This window comes from Pholcus phalangioides, unplaced genomic scaffold (assembly GCF_987345545.1).
Source record: "Pholcus phalangioides strain wild (caught in Gottingen) unplaced genomic scaffold, Ppha-v1.0 ptg000017l_1, whole genome shotgun sequence".
NCBI classification, from domain to species: Eukaryota; Metazoa; Arthropoda; class Arachnida; order Araneae; family Pholcidae; genus Pholcus; species Pholcus phalangioides.
In genome coordinates this window covers 29,103,091-29,129,242 of record NW_028301610.1, presented here as the reverse complement: position 1 = coordinate 29,129,242, position 26,152 = coordinate 29,103,091, and the positions used below count along the sequence as shown (strand labels likewise).

General features: G+C 36.5%; 1 protein-coding gene across 8 annotated transcripts in view; it reads right to left on the bottom strand.

Moving 5' to 3' along the window:
- LOC149072716 (uncharacterized) overlaps positions 1–26,152 on the bottom strand; it is a 456,665-nt gene that overhangs the window by 65,535 nt on the left and 364,978 nt on the right. For all 8 annotated transcript variants that reach the window (XM_089247007.1, XM_089247004.1, XM_089247005.1 and 5 more), the window contains 3 exons: positions 19,050–19,197; positions 17,749–17,804; positions 11,633–11,731 (listed from right to left, as the gene is read on the bottom strand). In XM_089247007.1, coding sequence (XP_089103133.1) covers positions 11,633–11,731; positions 17,749–17,804; positions 19,050–19,197 — 303 coding nt within the window. The remainder of the gene's footprint in view (positions 1–11,632; positions 11,732–17,748; positions 17,805–19,049; positions 19,198–26,152) is intronic.

The window sequence follows — 26,152 nt, the reverse complement described above, 5'->3', positions numbered from 1 at the left end:
TTTATCAAAAAGACTGGTGTTTTTCAAAAATATTGGTTCATATAAAAAAAAAAGAAAAAGTGACAAATGGGGATTTTCCATATTTTCTGCAGCCACTAATAGGCCAGCATGAAATATGCAAGTCACGCGTGTCATTAATCATATAATTATTGATTTAGAATCTCCCTTCTTACCTAGATGCCATATTTTTATTACTGTATATAGAGAGAGGACGCATGCGGAAGTGCGATCACTCATTATTCCATTATTCATTGGAACGGAGTGTGCAGCTGAACGGATGTGATCGCAGTTTAATCCGGTGACAGTAACTACGTATAGTTTAAGGACATAATCATTCCGTTGAAAGACAGATGTTTAGCAACGAATATATGTAATCGGTTAATGTTTACATTGAAAAGAAACCGAAGACTTCGAGAGGCTACAAAAAATACATACTTTATTTCGACACCGCACCATCCATTATGTGAACGATATAATCATTTTTTATTTGAGTTTTGGATTGGGCAGTTGGCCACTTTGATATCATCTGCTTTCTGGAGCAGCTGCAACTAAGCGAACCATGACGGACATGTCGATATAGTGCAACCATTGTAACGAGAACTTATGAACGGATGGATACATGATAAGAACGAAGAGTATTTCCTTGATGAATCGGAGCCCTATCTGCTTCAAACATCGGATTAAGTTATCGTAAAAGAAACAAACAGTAGATCACCTTGACCACTGATATACCAATAATCGAAATCGTTAATCAACTACATAAACAAGATATGATTCCAACGCATAAGTTTGGAATCATATTTTGTTCTCATGATCACGCTCTAACGCGTCAAGTAGAACTAATTCCTAAATTCACAACTTAAATTTCCAATAAAATGCGCCAAAAATCAATTGTCGAGGTTTTGAACAGGTGTTATGTTGCCAGAAAAAGAAGTTTTTAAAGAAAGGGATCTGAGAGATGGAAAATCTTTGGAAATTATGATTTTCATACGTCCAGTATTAGTGGAAGTATTATGAAGTCACATAAAGAGACGGTGCAACGTGGGTTTTTTGGCCACACAGCTGTGTGATTAGTGTATCAAAGCGGTGGAAAGAATGCCTTTCACCATTCGCAACTTGCGCCAAACAAATGCTTTAGTCAAATTAGCACATCACAGTACATCAAGAGACCGAAGTGTGTTAAAATGAAAGAATCGTTATTTATATTGTGCAACTCATAAGTATGCAGACCCAATTAAAAAGAAAAACATAAGTGAAAGCAATTCAAAGAAGTTTTAATTTACAATTATAGAAATAACGAACGCCTGTGTAAAAATTTAGACATACACTCTTTTGCAAAAAAAACGAAGCTCCCCTAAAAAATAATCCGATCATTTCGAAATTTCGCATGCAAATTCCTTCATACCAAGTATGCAAATGATTAAATTTTCAAGGCACATGAATGGTGATACATTCGGTCATAGCGTGTTTTGCATTGTATAAAACAGGTAACAATTGCAGATGGTTCATCATTTCTCGTTGTCGGCGTTGCAGTTCCCTAGAGACACAACCAATAATGCCGTTACGACGTTTTAGAAGACCTTGTAGCCAATTGGGCCCAATTGGGCGACTTCAAACGTGGTAGCATAGGCGGGATGCCTGAAGCTGGCTAGTCATACCGAGCAATAGGCCTCCACCTGCGCCGTACGGACACGGCTGTGCAAAGATGCTGGCAGCAACGGTTGCTGCAAGAAATTCATAGGTGGAATAAAGACTCTGGAAGACCAAGGTGCACGAATGCGAGACAAGATTGGATGAATGTGATAGAGGCTCGAACTGCCCCAACGGAATCATTGTCCGCTATCTAACACAGCCTCTTCCATACCACCCGTCTTCCACAATCTCACAGCGCTTAGCTGAGACGAGGTAAAGCTCACAGCGACCTTTGAGACATCTGCGTTTAACCCGACAACATCGACAGAGTCGTCTAGGGTGGTGTCGCAGCCGATCATCAGGGCTGCTAACAGACTGGGATGACATAGAGTTCAGCGATGAATCTCGCTTGTCTTGGAGCAGATGACCAGCGGACTCGCGTGTGTGTGTGTGGGGGGGGGGGGGGGCAACGGTACCAATCTCAACCTTTGTTTTACAGAGGAATATAGTCATTACATACCCCTGGTGTGGGGGTTCTTACGACAGTAGGTCATCTCTAGTCTTCCTACGTAGAACTTTAACAGTTCAACGATATGTTGATAACATCCTGCGGCCGGTCTCGTTACCCTTCATGATACGTCATCCTGGAAACTTTTCCAACAAGATAATGCCAGGCCAAATACGACTCGCATACCTCTGGACTGCATTTATGATGTTGATACTCGTCTTTGGCCAGTAAGGTCACCGGACCTTTCGCCAATCGAACCCATAAGGGACATGGTAGGCCTTCAGATTCTGTCACCCCAAAATGTCTCAGATCTGGAGCAAACAATTGATGAATGCCTGGCAGAATGTATCACAAGGGATTAGGAATCTTTATCGACGTATACAAGCATGTATCGCCTCCCGGGGGGGGGGGGGGGGGTTCACCAATTACTGATTTGAACAATCAATGTGAAACTGTTAGCCATTGATAGGTCCTACGGCTTTGAATCTTTAATCATTCCATTATCTGTGTATGAGCGCTTCACACATATTTAATTTTAATAAAAACCATCACTTTCTTCATGGTGCTTCTTTTTTTTTTTTGCAAAATAGTGTATATACAAAGTGGAAAGTCATATCCTTATACACCCTTTATCTCTTGAACCATTGGTGATAGAAACATACTTTTTTTTGAAAACGTTTTCATATAACGTGTGCCCATTTCAGATATGCCATTTCTTTTACTATGGACCGTAAGTGTGTATTGCGAAACAAAATACAATTTTTATACGATCTTTTGTCCTCTAATTTCCGATTAGAAAGTGTTTGCTCTGTCTTTCCTGGGCCCGACAAAGACAATTCCGTTTCTAGTTGCAATATTAGCCAAGATATTTGAGTTCAAAAGTACTGAAAATAAAAGAGAGAACAGCACGTATAAGGCCCGCACACACTACGGTTAAAAGAGCACGGTTACTTTTTTTTGGGGGGGTGGGGGGGTGATTATAGTTTATAGGTTTATTCGAAAGCGTATGCACTACCGGTTTTCCTTGATATGGTTAGAGATACCGAACATCAGTGTATGAAATTTGGAAAGAAATTTCGCTGTTACAATAACAGTAACCGTGACAATTGAAACCATTGTGTATTCCAGGAACAAAAGTTCATTAAAACTTTTTCTAAATTCCGAGATATCCCCCTCTACTTTTAATCAGCAATATTTCAGAGAATATTGCACTTGAAACATGAAATTGCTTTTTTTTTTTGCTGGGCTCAAAAAAGACAGGGCAACGACGTTCCAATTAGAAGTTAGAAGCCGGGGAGACCGTATAAAAAACTTGATTTTGTATCCCAATGCACGTAGCCGGTCAATTTGTCGCAATCAACTTGTCGCGCTCAACTCGTCGCGCATCAATTTGTCGCAGTGCCAATTCGTCGCGGTACAAATTCGTCGCAGAGCCAATTCGTCGCGATACAAATTCGTCGCGGTACAAATTCGTCGCGATACAAATTCGTCGCGGTACAAATTCGTCGCAGAGCCAATTCGTCGCGGTACAAATTCGTCGCAGAGCCAATTCGTCGCGGTACAAATTCGTCGCAGTGACAATTTGTCGTGTAACCAATTCGTCGGGACGTCAATTTATCGCAGAGTCAACTCGTCACGCGATCTGTATGTAGGTTTTTTTGTCTCATACGTGAAAAAATAAACATGAAGAAAAGTTTTTTTCCATCAAGAAATGCACACAGTTTACTAAATTTTTTTTTTTGTCATTTCGAAAAAAATCATCGAAATTACATCGAAATTAAAATTACAATTGATATTAATGTTTTATTATTTAATTATTGTAAATGTTAAAAAAATCATTTTTTCTATGATAAAATTTTAAAATTCTGTAAAAAAATGTCGGTGTTTATGATATTCCCCAAATTACAGTACAGCGGAGGCTGTCTTTAAGTGTAAATTTGTATCTGTCCCATGTGGAATCGAGACTCCCACCAACATTAACCACTACAGTATCTCCACAAGAACCTGAAATAATTAATAATTTAATTTAATTAATATTTCATTTTCACCGGATAAGCCACACTTGTCGCTTTCTCTCGAGATTTGCATTACTCGTAGCGAGGGGAGTTGGGGCGCACACCGAGATGATAAATTGCGATCACATACATTTTCAAAATTTAATTTGCACCGGATAAGTTGCTCAAGTTAAAAACTCAAAAAATCCAACCAATAAAGTTCATAGGTTACATTCGAGCAAATGCAACCGATAATCTTATTGGTTGAATTTTTCAAGTTTTATAAAAGGACTTTTAGAACACTTTCATAGTGTAATGCTAGCCTTAGATATATTGTCGGTAAAAAATTCCTCAAAGATGTATTCCCTACATGGCAGATACATATTCAATAGTGAATTAGGGCCATTCAAGTATTACGTGAGCAGATTTTCAGCCATTTTTGACCCCCTCCCCCTTGTCAGCAAAAATCAGCAAAACACTGACCCCCATCCCCTCCCCCGTCAGCAAAATTTCACCAGAAGCTTAGAATATTTCATATCTTCAAAAAGGGGTGGTTGATGACGTAAGCGACCTTCAACCCCCCCCCCCGCCATCAAAAGTCAACAAATCCGAAACTCCCTCCCCGATCCTGACGTAATACTTGAATGACCCCTTAGGCAAATTGTGCTTTGGGATGGGCATTGATCCTAATTTATCATCTTGGTGTGTTCCCGCAACACCCCTCGCTGCGAGAAATGGAGATCCCGCCAGAAAGCGGGAGTGCGGCTTATACGGTGAAAATTTAATTTTGAAAATTTATTTTATCGTAATTTATCATCTTGGTGTGTTCGCCCAACGCCACTCGCTGTGAGAAATGGAGATCCCGCCAGAAAGCGGGAGTGCGGCTTATACGGTGAAAATTTAATTTTGAAAATTTATTTTATCGTAATTTATCATCTTGGTGTGTTCGCCCAACGCCACTCGCTGCGAGAAATGGAGATCCCGCCAGAAAGCGGGAGTGCGGCTTATACGGTGAAAATTTAATTTTGAAAATTTATTTTATCGTAATTTATCATCTTGGTGTGTTCGCCCAACGCCACTCGCTGTGAGAAATGGAGTTCCCGCCAGAAAGCGGGAGTGCGGCTTATACGGTGAAAATTTAATTTTGAAAATTTATTTTATCGTAATTTATCATCTTGGTGTGTTCGCCCAACGCCCCTCGCTGCGAGAAATGGAGATCCCGCCAGAAAGCGGGAGTGCGGCTTATACGGTGAAAATTTAATTTTGAAAATTTATTTGATCGGCGTACTGACTCTGCGACAAATTTGTACCGCGACGAACTGATTCTGCGACAAATTCGTACCGCGACGAACTGATTCTGCGACAAATTTGTACCGCGACGAACTGACTCTGCGACAAATTTGTACCGCGACGAAATGAGTCTGCGACAAATTTTCACCGCGACGAACTGACTCTGCGACAAATTTGTACCGCGACGAACTGACTCTGCGACAAATTTGTACCGCGACGAGTTTGTAGCACGACGAATTGACGCTGCGACAAATTGATTGCGACGAATTGTCGTGCGACAAGTTGATCGCGACGAATTGACCTAGACCCCCCAATGCATACACGGCTCCCTTTTAAAATGACATACCTAAAACGGGCACGTTATTTGAAAACATTTTTCAATATCACCAATGATTCAAAGAGAAAGGTCGTAGAAGGAGAACACTTTATACCCTGTTATACAAATAACATGCATAAATTCGCAACTGGGATCAAAAAAAGCTTCATCAAAAGAATAAAACCTTATTTCATATCAGTATTGTGATATAATAGTTGGCCATTTTCTACAAATAGTTTTTGAAGTTCGATCACGCATACACTGCCAATTATTTTATGTAAAAATGTACTGGGTTGTTTCAAACTAACTTTATTCGATTAGACTAGTGTTCCCAAAGTGGGTAATATCGCCCTCTGGGGGACGATGGGAGGATCCAGGGGGATGGTGGAAGCTAGGTGCTTAGTATAGGATCCTATGAGTTGGCTCTTTTGAGTTGGGAGGTGATGCGAAGAAAACAAAAATTGAAAAAGGGGGCGATGAAACGAAAAGTGTAGGAACTATGGATTAGACTTTTCAGTTCTTGCACAATTGAAAACCGTCGCCTATTGCATATAAATCCTTTGTTAAGATTCCACATTAGATTAAGGTAAATCTGAATACTGGCTATCCCACGCCCAACGTCATGATTAATAACATTTTTGAAGAGGCAGATAGGTGTATTGTCCTGACAAAAAAGAAATACATAATCACACTCCTCTATACTTTTCATAAAAGTCAGAAAGGACAATCCTATAGCCTTTGAAATTTTGTCCTCGTCGTAAAAAAGCGATATTAGTCTGATCTATTGAATGCAAAGCCTATATTTATCACGAAAGATGCTCATTCATTCCATCTACCGAAGATATTATTAGGTTCACACCCAGATTTTGCCAGTGATAGTTCCAACCATCTGGACCATCCAAGTTGAACTTGATCATCAGAAAAAATAATTGTTACCCATTCTAAAGCATGTGAGATATAGCTCACGATAGTAGAGCGTGTTTGTGGTGATTATGAAGTCTTGGCGACACACAAAATGTTATCGCACTTAAGGATACGTAGATGAACTAGAGTTGACATTCGTTGCAACGACCACCCGTTATAACGATCGTTACATTATAGCGACCAGTACGACACATCCCAAATATTTTCCTATCTCCGCTATGTTATTTTATATCCCATATAACGACCGGTAAATGTCATTAAATTCATTACAACGACCGAATTCAGCTCGCCCCCCCCCCATTTTTTGTTGTTTTTCGTCCAGAATTTTTCAAAAAAGGACAAAATCCGTCGTACAGTGCGTTTGACTTTGACCTTTGATGCATGAAGAAAAAAAGGTATGAAACATAGACCGTTTGAAGATAAAGCGCCCTCACTTCTACAGAAAAGCCGTTGCTTAACTAGCGCCATCACTGGAAACTTTTCATATGGTGGATCAATCCCACTTCCATCGTGATTGATTTTTACTTTATTCCAAATTTCAATCCGCAATTTTTCAATCGTAGAATATACAGGCAATTAACTTTTTGTATTTTTTTACATGTAGCGAAAAATAAATGAAGATTTTGGCCATATACAGTATTTCCGTTAGTACAATGTTCACACTGCATTATGCATTTGAATTATGATTTTTGTTACAGCCAAATACATTTTCATTGCAGTATTATAACAAAATGAAAGAAATTTTTTCATCGAGTCAATACGATATAAAATTTTCCGGAGAAGCTGAACTTTATAGTTTTTTAAACGCTCGATATAACGACCTCCTGATATAACGCCCGTTTTCCGAGGAACAAATGGGGTCGCTATAACGAGCGCCGACTGTATTATGATTTTGAGATATTGCAGTTTACATGCCGATAAAATTTACGTAGTAATAACTGTTGCGATGACAACAGAAACGAAAAATGCCACCATCATCTTTTGGACATCCAGTTTATTCTTTAGCAATGAAATCATTATTTTTTGATGAAAATTTCTAAGTAACAGACATCTGTTTATTTTTCTGGAAAGTCGCGAAAAAATCCCCACATTCACGACTTTTCACTAACTAGGGTTTCTCACCAAAAATTAACGTCATTTTTCAAACTAAGCAAAAGCGAAAGTTTTTGAGTATTTTGTAGACCATCTTTATAAATACTGCCCAGGCAGAATCCAATTTTATGAAAATTTGAAAAAAACATTTTTTTTTAAAGTTTGTTTTTATCCCACATAGCTTTTTTAACTTTACTTTTCAATTCGAGGTGAAATTTTGTTATGCACATTATTGTATACACAATGTTATTAATTTATGTTAGTTATGAGATACGTGAGGGTAATGTGGAATACAATTTTTATTTTTTCGATTATTCCAATATTTAAAACATGACAGAAATCTTAAACATGTATTTCTATAAAATTTGGATTCTTGTCGCTGCATTGACAAGAGTATCGTATTTAAAAACAAATATTGCGTCTGAGAAATGTGTGTAATATGGAACATACAAGGTTTTATATATATATATAAAAACTAATTCAAATTGAACAAAAGCAAGATGTAATGAGCCAATGACAATGAAAAAATAAAAATTGCGTAGTTTGTTTTTATAGTTGATGATCTTGGTGGTATCAGAGTCTGTTCACAAGAGTCCAAATGCGATCTTTCTTCTCTGTCCTAAAATAGTCACGATGGGCCCACAGAGAACCGGATACGCATTCCGGACACACCGGATCCCCGAGACCCCTTCTCTTCAATCTTCCTAAACTTTTCATCTTAAAGACGTACTGAGCCCAACTCAAGTGATACTTGAAATATCCTATATCAACTGACATGTCATCTTTGAAAAAAAAGCGTTTCATCTAACCGGGAAGAATCGCAAGCTAAAAAATTGAGCACAGCACAATAAAATGGAACACTGATGTGCATTGTGCTTAGTTTCAAATTATTTGTTGATATTATTGAAAATCTCACATTTTCAATAATTAATAAAAACTTTTGAAAACTTGCTCAAGTAAATTTCTGGACGTGGAAAAACATACAGCAGTCATGATGAAGTGACAACTAAGCGATAATGGCTCATATCATCACATGAGGACATTTTGAAGTATATGATAAAATTACAGTTCCATTTGGCAGCCACACCTGAAGACGGAAAAAACTGGGTACTCCATATTCTCGAGATCCCGACAATTCCATAATCACTGCATTTACTATATGTTATTCAATGTATTATGTTAATTTTTTTTCTATAAATAGCACGGAGAAACGTTTTTGCTGATTTTCTTGTTCATATTTCAGTAAAAATAAATAAAAAATCATTTCGTTTATATATTTATGAGCAGCACTGTGTGTAAATCTTTTGTTATTATCTTATTTTCTCATCAAAAACTATTGGTGAGTTCTACAATAATCCAAGATACGTACATATTACGGAAATTTCTACTTTTTCATCTACTGATCAGGTTTTGAGGCCATCGTCAGTTTATCTTCAATGTTTCCTCAACACTAGTCACTATCAAATCAACAAATACAGTATCTCTTGATGATTCGAGCCACTAATATTAGAGGATACGTTGAGGATGAACTGACACACGCACGCACGAACACCTCTTTAATTTATTAACATGTTCATGCGGCACGTTCGGAAAGATGAAAACCATACATTTTTTTTGAAACTTTCAATAGATCAATATTTATTTATTCAATTATCGATAGGCGATGTCAACCATAAAGAGTTGCTAAATATATATCGGGTGGTACGTGTTCTCATCACGTAATGCATCGAGAAATATTGTCTAACACATTCTTGTCACGTATTTCAGTCGTAGAAAAATTAAAATTGGTTCAGCTTTGCAACCGATACTAGAATTATTGTGAATTGTATAAAATAATATTTATGATATGGATGTTTAATCTCTAAAAGTAACGTATAACACTTCAAGGTCAGGTTACATCAACTCTATTGCGTTGAATACTACGGTAGAGGTATTTAATAATTCGATCACACACAAAACACGCTAGAGTCAATACTTTATCTCACAGATGCCATCACACTACTGTATACAGGGCGCATAGCTAACTCCCCCTTACCGCAAATTACTGCTAAACCGTTGGTTCTGAAGGCATACTTCCAATTAGAAAAAGTATCCAAATAACGTGTAGACCCCAGATACGTCATTCACATTTCATTCAAGGGTATTGAAAGTAAAAAAATTAACTTTTTATATGGACACCCTGTCCTACAAAACCCAATCAGGAAATTGTTGCCCTGTCACTTCTGAGGTCAACAAATAAATAATTCCTCGTTTCAAAGAGCAATATTCGCTGAAATATTTGAATTCAAAATTCAGAGAAAAATTGGGAAAGAAGAGCATAAGTGAGGGAAAAAAACGTTGTCCGTTAGTTTATGCGGTTTTCCCCCCCAGCTTTTTCTCTGTAATTTGAATTCAATGTCTCAGCGCATATTGCACTTTAGTAACGTGGAATTTTTTTGTTTGACATTGTACATTTGTTTTGAGACAACAACAACTTTGTAATTTGGATTTTTAGGACATGATGTCGGAATTTTACCCCCCCCCCCCTACAATATGAATGACGTAGCTGAGGTCTACAAGTTATTTGGATAATTTTTCCAATTGGAAGTATGCCTTTAGGATCAACGGTTTGCTAGGAATTTGCGGCAAGGGGGATTTAACTATTCACCTTGTATATAATAATGGATAGAAACTTTTTAATGTGAGGTGATTGATGCAAGAAGCTCCTAATGGTCTTATTTATTTCCGCCATTTTGTTTTACAAAAATTATTAATACAGAAAGGGAAGCATCTTTCAACAAATTTGAAGACCAACATACATTTATGCGGTTAAAATACAGTGAAAACTTGATACAACGATACGTTGCGGACCAAGCAAAAATATCGTTATAGAGGGATTATCGTTATATCGAGAAGCTACTGTTTAGTATAGACATATCCTAATAAGACTTAAAAAAATATCGTTGTAGAGAGATTTATCCTAATATCAAGTATAGTTATGGCGAACTATTCAGCCCCCACTTTTACTAAAATCTAGAAGATTATACAGTATACACAGTATTTCCTAAATTTCTTTCATATTTTTTATATTTGTTACTGCCAAAGCCCAAAATTAGCCAGTTCGCGAATTGGCCAATTTCATTGTAAATTGACCCTACCAATGTCAAAATTTGGCCAGCCAGTTCGCGAAGTGGCTGGAGATCCCTAAGTCCGATAACAAATGACACTACCCGCCAACTTCATTTATCGCCAAGTTTTTTCGCGATAATCATGTCCACTTTAGCTATGGCAACCCATCAAACCAGTCACGATGTGGTAATCATTTTTTTTCTTCAAAATTTGACAAAAAACCTTTTTCTCAAATTTCTTTTTTTCTCTTTCGTCACATGAAGCTAATACATCTACTATATATAATCATATATCACACGTTAGCAATAAAAAAAATGGATTTGGCACCTACCGAACCATCTTGCATTATCACATGTAACTTTAGCCAGCGATCTCCGGCCAATTCGTGAAGTGGCTACACTTCGGGTTTGGCAGTAACATATTCAATTTCATTAGTTAGAAAACCAACATAGTGGAACCTCCTATAACGGAAACTCCCCGGACACTTTTTTCAATTACGTCAACGGGCTACAATGTATTTTACTATCTTTTAACGGAACATACCCCGTTAACGGACAAAATTTTTGGTCTCAAGGGGATCCGTTATCGACAGGTTACACATTAAAAAAAATATAAACCTATACATTCCGTGAAATGTAAAAACTTCAAACTAATTTTTACTATTGTGATCTAGATTGAAAAAGAAAAACCGTGTTGTTAATTTGCACAAAATATGATATGATACTGTGAGAAGTGTATTGTAATAGGAGAAGCATGTACTGCACTTACGTTGGTTGAAAGCTGCGATGTCAGCGTGGCAACCTTTTCATGAGATTGTTGAAGCTCCCGTTTGAGTTTTCTAATTTCATGCGCTTGTTTCTCTTCAGCCTGAATTTTGAAAGGAAAAATCTCTAAATGCCATTACGCAATTTGTTTGTTACTAAAATTTTAATTTATCTTATTCTGCAGAAAGAGAAACTAGTAGAAGAATTAATGAAATAGAGCATTAACATGAACTTTTTCCTTTTCAAGTCTTTTTGATGCAATTATTAACTTGATTTATCCTATAAAAACATTGCTCTTAGTTTAGTGTTGTTACTCTATGCAGATTGGGCAAAATTTGTAAACGTAATTTCAAATTTTTGTTGACCGAATTCTAAATGTTCGTTTGGCTTTCTTACACCGTACTTAAACCTGAGAGAAAAGTTGAAGATTTCTTGCTTAATTTTTTTCGTTAATGTCCCTGTATGGAACATTTTTAAAAACCCATCACACTCTCAGCTTGAAATTTTGATCAGTTCATTCATTGCTTCCAATTAAATTGAAATTCAAATCAATTCTCCCCTTACAACCAGGGTCGTCTTAACAGCATTGGTGGATCTTCCCATGAGACGTGATCTTCTGAGCACCCTACTTGCCTACCAATATTTACATACTTACTCTCAAAAATCATAATACCGTATTCATATTATTATCATGTAAAAACGTAATATATTGTGCATTGAAAATAAAATAAAATTACATTGAAAATATGTCTTAAACGGTAAGAGAAAGTTCCTACTGTTTTCGAAAAGCATTAAGAAAATTTGAACGATATTCTTTCATTTTTTTTCAGAACGAGGCCGTACCATCTTTAACGCATGGGCCCATCGTCTAAACAGCATTATAGGCACTTGCTAAAAGTGATTTTTTGGGATTCCCTACCAGACCAAAAGTGCCTGCTTACCAATTCACGTATTTACGAAATGCATTTGTTGCAAAAATGCGTTACAATGTCATGAAATTGTAACTATACCTCACTATTATGAGACCGTCTCTGCACTTGAATCTCGCTGTCAGTGCCGCCTTAACGCACGGGTCCAATCCGGGTATAGCCCCACATCCTACTTTACCGTACACCAACTCCGGTCATGTATCGCCATACGGCAGTTTCCAACCAGTGGAGGTGGGTGGAAAATGAAGGTGCCGTCTATCAGTGGTTACCCCAGGCTCGGTAGGGAAAGAACTTGTTTCTGATGTTATTGCTCAGATTCGAACCCGTGGACCTTGAAGGTAACCTTCATAGTGGAAGACGAGCATCTTAAAACTGCGCCACTAGGACTAACGAGCCCAGCATCCTGGAGCAGGACCCCTAAGCTGGGATCTTTTGCAGGCTCCCCCCCCCCCCGGTCACTTTTCACGGGCCCTTCTATAGTAAATTTATAGCGTGGAAAAATAAAAAAATGATGATAGTTCTCCTGGGCCCCAGGGTTAGAGCCCCGTCAGCCCCGCACTTATGGGGGCGATGCCCCCATATCATGCAGCAGGGCTCCTAGGCTAAGATCTTTCGAGGCATTTCGTGAATTTATAGTGTGAAAAAAAAAAACATAATAAACGTTCGGAGCCCCCAGGCTGAAGCCTTGTCAGCCCCACCCTTGTGGGACCATCACGATAGTGAAATCTAGTAAAATTTTTTGACAGTAAATATGCGAATTGTTAGGCAGATACTTTTGGTGAGCCTCAGAAAAATAACTTTGCCATATAGACTCACAATACTGTCGAGATGGCCTTGAAACAGGGTGCTCTAACACAGAGGCACTGACATGAAGAAAACATTGGGAGTGCGGCTGAAAGTTGCTAGTTATCCCGTATATGCGAGACTCACACTCGTACGTAGGTGAGGGAGGGAGGGTACATTGCATTGCTTTTTCAGAAATTATTGCGGGGTGCTCAGCCCCCCTTACAAAATTTATTTGGGGGGGGGGGCAGGGGCTCAGATGGCCCTCAGCCCCTAAGTTCCGGTGCCTATGCTCTAACATAGAGTCTGTATTGCAACAAACGAGCAATTATGTTTTCTTCGGAAAGTGGTTAGAATCGATAACGTTCTCTAGGTTCATCTAAACAGCATCATGTGCTCAGGGCACGATGGATTAAGAACTTCATTAATCTGCAGCATTTGATGTTAACTGCGACAGAACAAGTGGAAATGAGACATGACTCCAGAGGCGTAAGCAGGGATGAGTAAACAGATGAGCAAGTGGCCCTCCTCATGGCAATCAAAAATTGAAATATACATAGAAAAATTCAAAAAAGTCGACTGTATTAGGCTACTTTTGAAAATTAGTTACTTAAAATGTCTCTGGAAGAGAGACTCCCGAACCTTCTCTAAAATCCACACACTGTGTGCCTCCTATTCCCAAAGGTGTACCTGCATGGGGCCCCCCTCATACACGAATGGTCCCCGGGACTCGATTGTATGTGGCTAATCATGGATCCTGACTAATCATGGTCATATTTATCCGTAATGAAGTCGTTACTGTTGACCCATTTTGACTGACGTTGCATTTGCACAAAGCTTTGTTTGAAAAAAAATTGAAATAATTTTCATACAAATTTTTGGATGAAATGTCTGAACATTTTTAGAAATTAAAAAATCTAATGAGTGCCATAGTGTTTTCTAAATTTTTTCTCAAAGAAATTTAGTTTTTTTTATAATTTATCAAAAATGAAATTTTATCCTGATTTTCGATCTGGAATTTCTGTCCATGAACAGAAATATTTCTTAAAAACAGAAAAAAAGTGTTTTTTCCTCAGTTTTTTTGTCACATGGTTGAGATTTACAAAAAAAAAAACAGAATTACTAATTGTTTAAAATAAATTAACTTTATTAATTTGCAATAATTAAAAATTTAATTAATTGGAAATATATATTATTTACAAAGAAAAACATGTTGAATTAATGCTCAATTTTTCGGAACTTTTTTAGTTATTTAGTAATCAATTATCTACCATATATAAAAAAAATTGCGAAATTTGGTTACGAATTTGGAACAGCTGTCAATTATGGGTTAAAAAAGCTCGTTGTAAAGAAACAATTTTTATTGTTTGAAAAGATCATGAAAATGCGTGCGTTTTCTTAAAAATTTCGTTATACAGAAAAATCAATTTTTCATTACACAGTCGACGTTCGTTATAACGACCCCCCATCGTACGTCATATTGGGAGTCGTTATTTCGAAAATTTAAAAAAACCTAATTTCTTGAAGGAATTGCTATGTGGACGGAATAATAAAAAAAAATCATTTTCATACATGTTAGCAATTCCAAAGAGAATGCATTAGGTTATAGAATAATAATAAAATTGCAATAATTAATTGTATGCACGTGCTTAGGTATCCGACTCTCCAATATCAAAGGTCAAGGTCAAACAGAATTTTGTCAAACGAAAAACACGGATTTTGCTAAATTATTGGTTAAAAAATGAGTTGAGGCAGAGCTGAATTCGTATGGTATAGCCGATTGAATGGACTTTAAGTCGTTATATTAGGTTCGTTATATTGAATGAAAAATAACATGGGATGAATAGGAAAACATTTGGAATATCTATACCGATTGGAAAAACGCACGATTGCTATAACGAAAGTCGACTGTAATAGAGACAAAAAAAAAAGATCAATGAAATAGAGACTGAAACAGTCTTTAGTATTCACTAAGCGCATGCAAATTCTTTTTGTTAGGTCACATAAATTAATTTTTAAAATTGAAATTTAGTTTAGTTAATTTAAAAGTAACTGAATGTATTTTTGTGGTAATTTAAATTGAGTTAGGTATTCGCATTCTTATGTATTGTTTATGGCACGAAACAACTTTCAGAGCTTGCTGCATATTCAAAGTAAGCAAAAGAGAAAATATTCAACTTTGCACGCCATCTATCGACGAAGACACGATTTAGAAATACATAAACCAACCGAGTTTGAAGTTGAGAAATGATACACTGCCATCTATTAGCAGATTTTTGTACTTCAAACGTGTGATATTTCCACGAGAGTAACATTTCTTTTTTTAACCCTTTAAGCGGCATATCTCGCTCCCCAGCTATAACTAGCTGTTATAGCTAGGACTCAGGTAAAATTCTCCATTCCGCATCTCGCCCCCACTAACCCTTTATTTGGCAATGTTGCTTCTGAAGCACACAACAAGGTGGTTTTCTTATATTTTTCAAATAAAGGCATTTCATATTTTGAGCTCGTTTCGGCATTGATTGCTTCTAAGAAACTCTTAAATATTCGATTTTTACTTCTGTGAGCTGTTCATGAAGTTTCCATAATTACCAGCAGAACGGTTCAAAAGTATGTCCCCTATTTCTTGACAAGCCAAGATAGAACGATTTTTAACCCTCGCATTTTGGAGGGAAATACCACGTGTGGAGGAAACATATCACTGTGCATTCTTAACCCATTTTTGACTGACGCAAAACTTTGTTAAAAAACATTTTCAATTAATTTTCGTAATTTTTTTTTTGAAATTAATAATTATATAATATTTTTAGAAATTAAATGATCTAATAATCTAATAAGAGAGAGAGAGAGAAAGACATCGTATTCTTTAAAATTTGTTTGCAAGGAAATTAAATTTTTAATGACTTTTCAAAAATGAATTTTTTTGAAAATTTATCCTGATTTTTGATCTGGAAATTTTTTTCTCTATGACCATGAACAGAAATAATTTGAAAAAATAAATAAAATAATAGTTTTTTCTTCATTTCTTTTGCCACGTGATACATGAGGTTTCCATAATCATAATTACTAAATATTTTAATTAAATTAAGTTAAAACTTATTATAATAAAAAGTTATTTAACTGGTAATTTACAATGATTACAAAGAAAAACGTGCTAAATTAACGTCCAATTTTTTAAACTTCTCAAATATGAAGTAACCAGTCATCATAACAAAATTTTGCAATTTGATCAAGAATTTGCGGAGTGGTCAAAAAGGGGTTAAACAATGATAGAAAAGTATGTTGGCAATGAATAAATGACATTTTTAAGCTATTCAAATCTATGTAAATCATAAATTCAGTGTGTTGCCTGAAATGCAACATCTCATTTTTTTTTAAACATTGACAATAAATTTTTTTTGTCACATAATTGCATTCAAGGTACCTGATTTCCTTTTTCTTTTTTTTAATACACACAACCTCGCTCAAAATTTTTTCTCTTCTGAATATTTTAATGCCTGCCAATTAAAGGGTTAAAAGCCTCTTATTTTAGCATAGAGGAGGCCAGATATTTTGTAAAAATGATTTACGAAACAAAAATGTAACACTTTTTCCTATACTCCTTCAGTTTGCACATGCTGAAAATCGGAAGAAAGCCTACTTCATTAAAAAGGAATGGCATTTTTTTATGGGAGTTTTGTGATTTCTGGTATGCCACTTAAAGGGTTAAAAAAATAAAATTCACATTTACCATAAACCGGGGTAACTCTTTGGGACCGGGAATACAACTTTGGGACAGCGGATTATTTTCGACTTTTGAATTTCCAGCCTATGCCATCCGTTTTACCGGTAGCGGCGAACCGATAGTTGTCCCCTCAGTTCCCAAAGTTACCTGGTTATGGTATGTTTTTCCTGTCAGACTATCGCCGCGTGAAAACGTTATTTTTGATAGTAAGTAATTCATAATAATTTCAACGGAGAAGGAAAAAAATGAAAACATCCTTTCTACGGTTTTTTCCTTACGTTTCTGATTTGCATTACTTGTTGAATTTCAAATTAGATCTATAATTTCTGCTCTAACATAAATTGAATAGATATAGAATTGTTTTTACCTCAAAAGTATTTATCCATAATAACACGCGAATAGAATCCGCCCTACCATTTGGATTATCGTATTTTGTATGAAAAATGTAAAAGAAGTAGAGTTATACGCATAAATTCCAGTATTAATGTTTTACTTCAATGTTTACAAATGTTAATGAACGACGTGTTGAAACTTATGAGTAATCCTGTTTGAGCGTTGGTTTTAATCATTCAGAAATGCCGGAACTTGATGCACCTTTTTACAGTTAAATCAAATATCATGGAATTCAAGTTCTTATAAGAAAAATTGTCAAACATAAATGATAGGAGATGATAGAGTACTTACAGTGGAATAAATTGATGAGCTTGTGGACACCAAAGATAATGTAGATCCGTGAAAGTCTGTAAGAAGAAAGAAACTTTTTTTTATGTGTACAGGGAAAGCTAATGAATATACATGGATCAAGTACAGACGTGGTGGGAAGAACCAGACAGCTCCAGTTTTTCAGGAAGGACAAAAAAAAAACATTTAACGTTTTCGAAAACTTATCATTTTTGGGTAGAACATTAATAACATATTCTTCTATAGCAGACAGGTTTTGCTTTTCGCTTGTTTTGTTTTATTAAAAAAGAAAGAATGGAACTGTCTGGTTTTTTTTCCACCCAACACTGGAATTTCGTGGCCAAAAAAACTTACCGATAAAATCCTTGTAACTACCCAAAAACTTTGTATTAACACTCTTTATTAAAACTGCATGGTTACAAGAAGTAACTGGTAATAAGTTTATAGAAAAAAAATCTGGAGAAAGATTTTAAAATTATCATGAAATTTTGTCTATTTTTTAAAAGTATGTTACCAAAATCCCTAAAAAACAAGTTATTATTACATTGCTCATTGACTCACTTAAAATGTGTTCAGAAATCTTCATCACTAATACAGTGCCGTCTTAACGCGTGCCCCTCCATCCCCAAGAGAAGAGGGGTCTCACAAAAATGAGATACAGTTTAAATTTTCGAGGAGTAGGCCTATTCATGTAAATTTGCTTGGTAGAGCCTCAGAAAAATCAATTGGTCCGGGGGCGCGTGGTGCTTTCAAGACGGCCCTGCATCAACATCACCATCACTGGACGTCAATGACTGGCTGATGCAACGCGAAAAGCGCTGCCACCGCGTAAACAATTTGGTACAGAAACAAGACAGCTCCGGGAGAAGCACAGTATGAGACACCAGTGTAGTTCCTTTTCCGTTATATCAATACAGCTATTGCTTAGAGCTGTGTGGTTCTTTCACCAATTGATGAAGGATTTTTTCCTTTACAGGAATAAGTGAAAAAGTGCAAATCGGAAAAAAGTGGAGCTGTCTGGTTTTTGTACTCTGTTCTTCTTGCACAAAAGTATTTCAAAGTGAAATTTTTATGTCCAAATATTTGTTTGCAGCCGAAAAAGAAACATTTATTCTTATACTATATCAGTATATTTTCGACTATTTTCGATTTTTTTTCTTCATATTTTTAAATTCGAGTAATATTGCGAAAGTAACGATTATTATTAGTATTAGTTCATAGATTTTAAGGCTTCGAAATTTTGCAACCTGTGAAGAACCGAGAAAATCAATTTTAATACAAAAAACTTATTCCTAAGTACTTACTCTCATCATCTTTGCTGTTCATCTTGGACAAGAGACCAGTCATGTAAGGCGACATGGAACATCGGCTACCAGCATGGTTGGTAGAGCCTCCGGAAACAGGAAGTGAAGGTGTACCAGGGGATAATGGATACATGTATCGTCCAGTACCCTGAAATTGGAGGTGAAAAAAAAGTCAAACTTACCATATCTCTCTTTCACAAGCATCAAACTCATTGTGCCCATCAAAATCGTGGTAACTTATAATCTAGCTAAGGTGCTCGGAGTACGAGTATATTAAACTCATATTTAAACTGAAATTGTAATTTTAGTTTTAATACAGTGTATATTTCAGGTTAATTGTTACTTATACAAGAAAAGTACTTTCCAGTTATCAATGCGGGTTGAAAATGTGCATTTTGGCCATCATACTTGATGGTATTCTACACCTGTGCCAAGAAGAAAGTTTATTTTGAAAAGCCGCCATAGTGTACATCATACATGCTCATCCCATACCTCGCGGGCAAAATATGACCCTCGCAGTTATCGTTATCTGAAGTGCCCACGACCTCAAATTTAGTTTTATAAAAATGAACCAAGTGGCACATTTACAGATCACTTAACTGACTCGCACTATACTCAGATTTTATTGAGTGAACCGCGGCACAGCTTCAGATAACTTAAAAGACCCGCGGTATAGTTTCACATCACGGCCCGCAGCACATTCCCAGATCACTTCAGTGCCGTGCGGCAGGGGCGTAGCCAGAAATTTCGTTCGGGGGGGGGGGCAAAGTGACAGAACAATGGATTTGGCCATCTTTTTCCCTTTTTTCGGTCATTTTCTCACATTTCGGGGGGGGGGGGGGACCAGACGACCTCGCTACGCCCTTGCCGTGCGGCATATTCGCAGATAACTTTGGTAACGCGCGGCACAGTTCCAGATTACTTAAGGGACCCGTAGCACATTTACGAATCACTCAAGTGACCCGAGGTGTAGTTTCACATCACTTAAGTGGCATGCAGCATATTCCTAGGTTACTTTAGCGAACCACAGCACATTTACACATCACTTAAGTGAGCTGCGGCGCTGTTCCTGATACTTAAAATTCTTGTGACACGTTTTCAAATCAAAATTATATTGATTCCAATATTCCCGAACTATCCTACGGGTTGAGCAACCTTGAGGTATATATTTGGCTTGCAAGAGAAAAATATTTTATCCTATTCCAATGCAAATATGCTCAATTTAAAAAAAAAAGTAAAACAAAGAAAAAAAACCTGTCACTTTTTTTTCCATGTACCTTACTGAGCCATCTATATTCTTCGCGATATTTTATTTTTTGTTTTAAGAAGCATCAATGTACTGTATGTCTTCAGGAATATAATAATATGATGCATCTCATAAAATACAGTATATCGCACAAAATGGACTCTCTCTTAGGTGGGAAAAGGTTCTAGAGATGGCTTTTCTTCCCAACTCAACAGGGTAACTTGATGAGCTCATCGGCCAAGTACAAAAATCACCTTTCCCAAGTAACTACGCTGTAGTTTCATTTTCTTCCCACAAAAAAAAGGGCCATCCCAGCAAGAAAACATCATTAACGATAAGTTCTTCGCAAAGACGGAGAAGTAAGAAGGGGAAGTAACAGTGCCTTTTACGGGTTTTTGCTTTATTAACATATCATAAATATGCGCATGGATGTATATTTTGAAAGAAGGAGAGATGTGGAGATAGGACTATAACGATCGTTATATAAACACGAAGTTGAATTATTCATCATTCTAACATAAAAACCTCAATGTAACCTCATAATCAACTACGACATTTTGTTTTGATATTTATTATAAATTCTTTTGAAATCCACTATCGTATAAGTCATTTTGTTGCTACAGAGAACTGTTGTCATCAGTTTTTTTTTCATATTAATGATTAATTTTTATCCCTCAGCTTAATTAACTCCTTGTATGTTCCGTGCATAACTATGTGAATGTTCTTTTAAGAGGGAATTTTTACAGATATCAGTGAGATAACAGATTCGGAAATGTATGATATTCTGTAATTTCTTTTTTTCAAGATAGAATTCTCATGGCACTTGACAGAAATACAATAGACTCTCGATAATTCGGCCGTGCGCTAATCCGGCCCGTCCAGTAAGGGTGGATTCCTATCTACGTGTTTCGTGTCAGACACGCCAAACACTCTTTAACATAAAAATATTTGTCTGCATCTGCGCTGCCACGATACGATACGGATACGCTCATTGGTTTCATGTTAAAGAATGTTTGTCGTGGCTGCCATGTCACGGTGAGTGTCTGCAGATGTGAATCCACCCTAATCCGGCATTTTTTCTTCAAACCACAGAAGAGAGCAAAATATGTCACTGCATGTCTGTGAGCAAAAGTTTAAACATGCACGCCCCTTAATGTGATCACATCGGGACTCGGGGTTTCTGACAACAATAACCGAATGATGACTATATCCGAAAGAAATCCAAAAGCAAATACGATGGCCATACCTCCAGTTTGATCAAACTGGACTTTTCACGGTTTTTCTTTTCCACACAACTGATTGCAAAATGTTCAATCTTGCCATTTCCTTTTTCCATATTGTTCTAAAACGGGATATTTTTACTTGGGCTAAACTCCTGCGTTTATTATTATTATTCAGCCATTATGAGGAGTGAATGAAATTATCGAATTTGATAATTATTAATTGATTTTACGAATTATGATAATTTTTTTAATGTATGGTAAGTTCCATAGATAACCTAAGAAAGCCTTTCGGCCGAGTAACTAAGACTACTGAAAGAAACTGACAAAAAATTGAAAGAAAGGACTTTTGCGTGTGTGTTTTTACATTACACTATCTTCACTATAGGTGAGCCATTGCAAAAGTAACTTCATGCGTACATGGATTATAGCGGCTACTACGGCCCGGTCATTGTGAACCAACCAAGTATGGAAACGATTACCAATATGGAAAGGGTAAACCTTCTGACCTTCTACATAGACTTGCAGGTTGATAACGACAATTGGTGAAGAAAGAAAGGCTGGTTCTCTCAACCTCATCGTCAAAATACGCAAAAAAAACTTAATGACACAAAACGAAATTCTGATAACTATAAAGAATTTTTTCCCAAGCTGTGATATTGGTCTGTTCCGTACTTTGCAAAAGCCATGACAATATCCGAATGATAATAATATCTGTGATTCAGATAAGCGCGTCTACTGTATTATTTAAATCGACTTTTTTTCAACTAACGTCCAGTAATCCGGCGATTTCGATAATCCGGTACACCCTGGTCTGATATGTGCCGGATTACCGAGAGTCTACCCCCTCAGTGAAACCTCCTTTATAGCGCACTCCGATTTAGGAACAAGCCTGCTTAGAGCTGTAAATTTTCAGTGAAAAAATTTTTCATACAGATTACACTGACAAAAAAAAATTTTTAACAACAAATCGTTATAAATAGGGCACGAAAATTGATGAAATTTGAATTTTTTTCTCAATACTTTTTCCATTTTTATTTAAGACATTTTTTCATGTTTTCGGGCATTTTTAGAATATTTTTTCGCTTCAAACTTTTTTTCAAAATGAAAAGCTAAAATTATAAAAAAAATAATTACTTTCATCACTTTTTTTGTCACTAGCATTTTTTGTCATTTCTGGAGAATTTTTGTTTGTTTTCAAGGCCTTTTTTCGAGTTTTGGACCATCTTTTATGGCCATTTTCCAGGATTTTTTAGGTCAACAACATCCGCGCCTTGGTTATAACGCTAGCAGCTGCCCAGTTTTTTTATCAAGTTTCTACGCTATCCTTCGAGAATTCACTTGAAACCTTTTCCATCAACACACGTTTATCATTCCTTGGCGAAAAGCTTGAGTGTTATTCTTTTTGATTTTTGTTACAATTGGTCTACCACATTTTTGAAGCAAATGGCCATTTAAAAATGAAGAACAGTGAGCTTAGAATTTGTTAAAAGCAAACAAATGTCCTAAACCTTAATAACCTAGCCTTTCTGTTTGAAGAATTGGGTTTAATAAATGAGTTTGAAGAGTAATTCCACCCTTCAATGAAATTTGAAGTAGAATTGAACTTTGACGCGTGAATTGGCAAACACTGGATGTGTCATTTATTTTACTAAGGGCCGCAGATGAACTGAAAAAAAAAATTCAATTTTTTATACGGCCCCCTGCCCTTTAACTTCCGAATAGAAAGTTGTTGATCTGTATCTTTTGAGCCCAAAGAAAACAAATCCATGTTTCTATGTACTGAGATATTTAAATTCAATATTGCTGAAAATGAGGTAAATAACAGCGAAACAACTGACAAACTAATTTTACGCTTCATATGCTCTGCTCTCTTCTCCCATTTTCAGTGGATTTTGAGTTCAAATATCTCAGTGAATATTGCACTTAAAAATATGGATTTTGTTATGCTCGGGAGAGACGGGACAACAAATTTTTAATTGAAAATCGAAAACGAGGGACTGTATGAAAAATTAAATTATGTATCCCGGTACAGACACGGTTCCCAGTAAAAAAGTGACATATCTGAAATAAGAGCGTTATTCAAATACTTTTGAAAGTATGTTTCTACAGCCAACGATTTACGAGTTATTTGAGGCGAACGGACTCGCGTTCACCCTATATATGTACCAACACATATAATAAATCTTTTGCTGGCATATTCGAGAGCTTTCAGCCAAACAATTGAATTACCATAGGAATTCTTCAGATGCTTCGAGAACTTTGTCGAGTCAGGGCTTCTTCCCTTTGTATGAGCGATTTGCCGTCGCCATGACAGCAGCATCTCGCTTATAATAGTAGAATACCTGCATCGTGGTCCAAAACGCTGACAACTGCGAATTCTTCCCAAAACTCACGCTCAATGAGATTTAGGACAACGCTAAACATGTAGGAATTTTTTCCCTGTCTGATTTTCAATGAAAACGAATTGAAATAGATCTTTACATTTAGTGACTTGAACGTGGACTTGAATCCTACTCGTTAAAATCTTTTTTTGTATGCAAAGAAAAATTGCGCCTCGTTGGGCATTTTTGCCTGTTGTGGTATTTGTATTAGTATTAAGGAAATTTTATGTTCATGAAAACTCAATGTTTATACCCAGGTTCTATGAGGCGGATCTGCTGGATTATGAAAGCAGTCACATCTTTTTAATTTTTTTAATTCAAGAGCTTCAGGTCTTTATAGTTGAATTTTTTGCTCACAGTTCTCCCGCCTCACGTGATTCCCCTTTCATTTGATTTTCACCCTTCCCCCTTAGAATATATCACGACCACAAGGAGGCTATATGGCCCCAGGTTGAACCACTAGACTAGTCTACTGAGATGTTCCAACAAAAAGAAATCGAGATACGAGAGATCAGGTAGTCCTGAAGGCCAAGCTATGGAACCACCTTATTACCACAATATTACTCAAAAAGTTTATGGAGAATTGTGAGAAGTGGTCTGGTTATATATGATTGTGCAAAATGCCAAGCATTCAAAAAAGATTAATTACAATTAAAGGAAGAGGTAATTTTTTTACTGAAAATTTCGAGGTGAAATCACTTCTATCACATTTTCTAGGTAGAAGTAAGTTCCAAAACTTGGATGGATTTATTTTGAAATAAGTAATAAAATACGGTATTTTTGCTGAGAAAAAGAGATTTAAAACGTTTTGAGTCAGAAATCCTTATTCCGAGAGAGTTGGCTTCATCGAATTTGAATTTAGAAGAAACTCGATTAATTTTCATTTTTTGGTGTGTTATATCTAAGTTGCTTCATGGATTATAATGGCTTGTATACATATAGCGCACGCTATGCGTAGTCTTTGAGTGGTTTGCCGAAATTTCCCATGCATGTGTACGGCTATCACGACATATTTCATCGCGAGCTAGCCGAACGCCAAACTTGGGAGAACCTGCCGACGATGGATTCATCAAAAGAACTTCAGTTGCGTCTCTTAGATCTTGTATAGCGAAGGCTGCGGTTGGAACCAGGTTGTGCGTGGGGAGGAAGAATGAAGAAAGCGAAAGTATAGCGAACGAATTTCAAAGCGAGTAAGCATATGCATACGCACCTTAAAAATACTTAGAAGCGACATTTTGGTAGGGACTGCAGCTATACATTTGATGAATATGATAAGTTACCGATGTTATAAACGGGAAATAAGAATGCTTGGCTTTGTCTTTGTGATCGATGGTTATGCTGTACACAGCCCTGTACAGAGCTTTAAAGAACACGACCATATGGTTTTTAATAAAGAAAATAAGCACGATGTCCGATTTTCTAGATAACGCACACGCGTTGATTCTTTTTATGCTACAATACTTCTATACAGATGCATTAATGTTATAAAAATTTGTGAGGATCACATCCTATTATACTAGCGATGTATAATTATTTGTATTATTTTTCAATATCAGAAATAGCAAATTCTTTTTGAAAACAGTGTTGTACATAATCTTTTTAACATATTATGAATAACAGGACTTGCGTCACAAGCACACATGTGTTTAACACTTCTCTTCTGAATAGAACTGCCTTGATTTATTTGTCAAGATTGCTTCCGCAGGGAGTCCCATATCGAGGGTTTAGCGTACCAACCTCTCGGAGAGTATAAAACAGGCTGCCGTTCGGAATTAGTCTAATTAATCCTCGTGTGCAGAAAATGACCATGGTGCGACAAAAATGATCAAATAATTTATTTGTCGTCAATTATATAATTAGCCATGCTTGTTACAATAATATATTATCTACTTAAACATGCGGATAAAACGAATTTTACTCCACATTTATACTGTTTTTCCCCCGGCTCTCTCACTCCTCCGTTTCTTGAATTCAAATATCTCAGCAAATATTGCACTTAGAAACGTGGAATTTTTTTTGTTGGCCTCAAGAGAGACAGGGCAACAACTTCCTAACTGAGTTTTTGAGCACAAGGTGTGTGTATAAAAAGTTTTTATTTTCAGAACTATACAATGTGCAACCCTTGCAATATGAATAATTAATCTGAGGTCTACACGTTATTTGGATACTTTTCCTAATTGGAAATTGATTCGCCCCCTTTTTTTTTGGTTATTATTCGGTGTATTAATGCTATTTCTATCAAGTATCGTGATG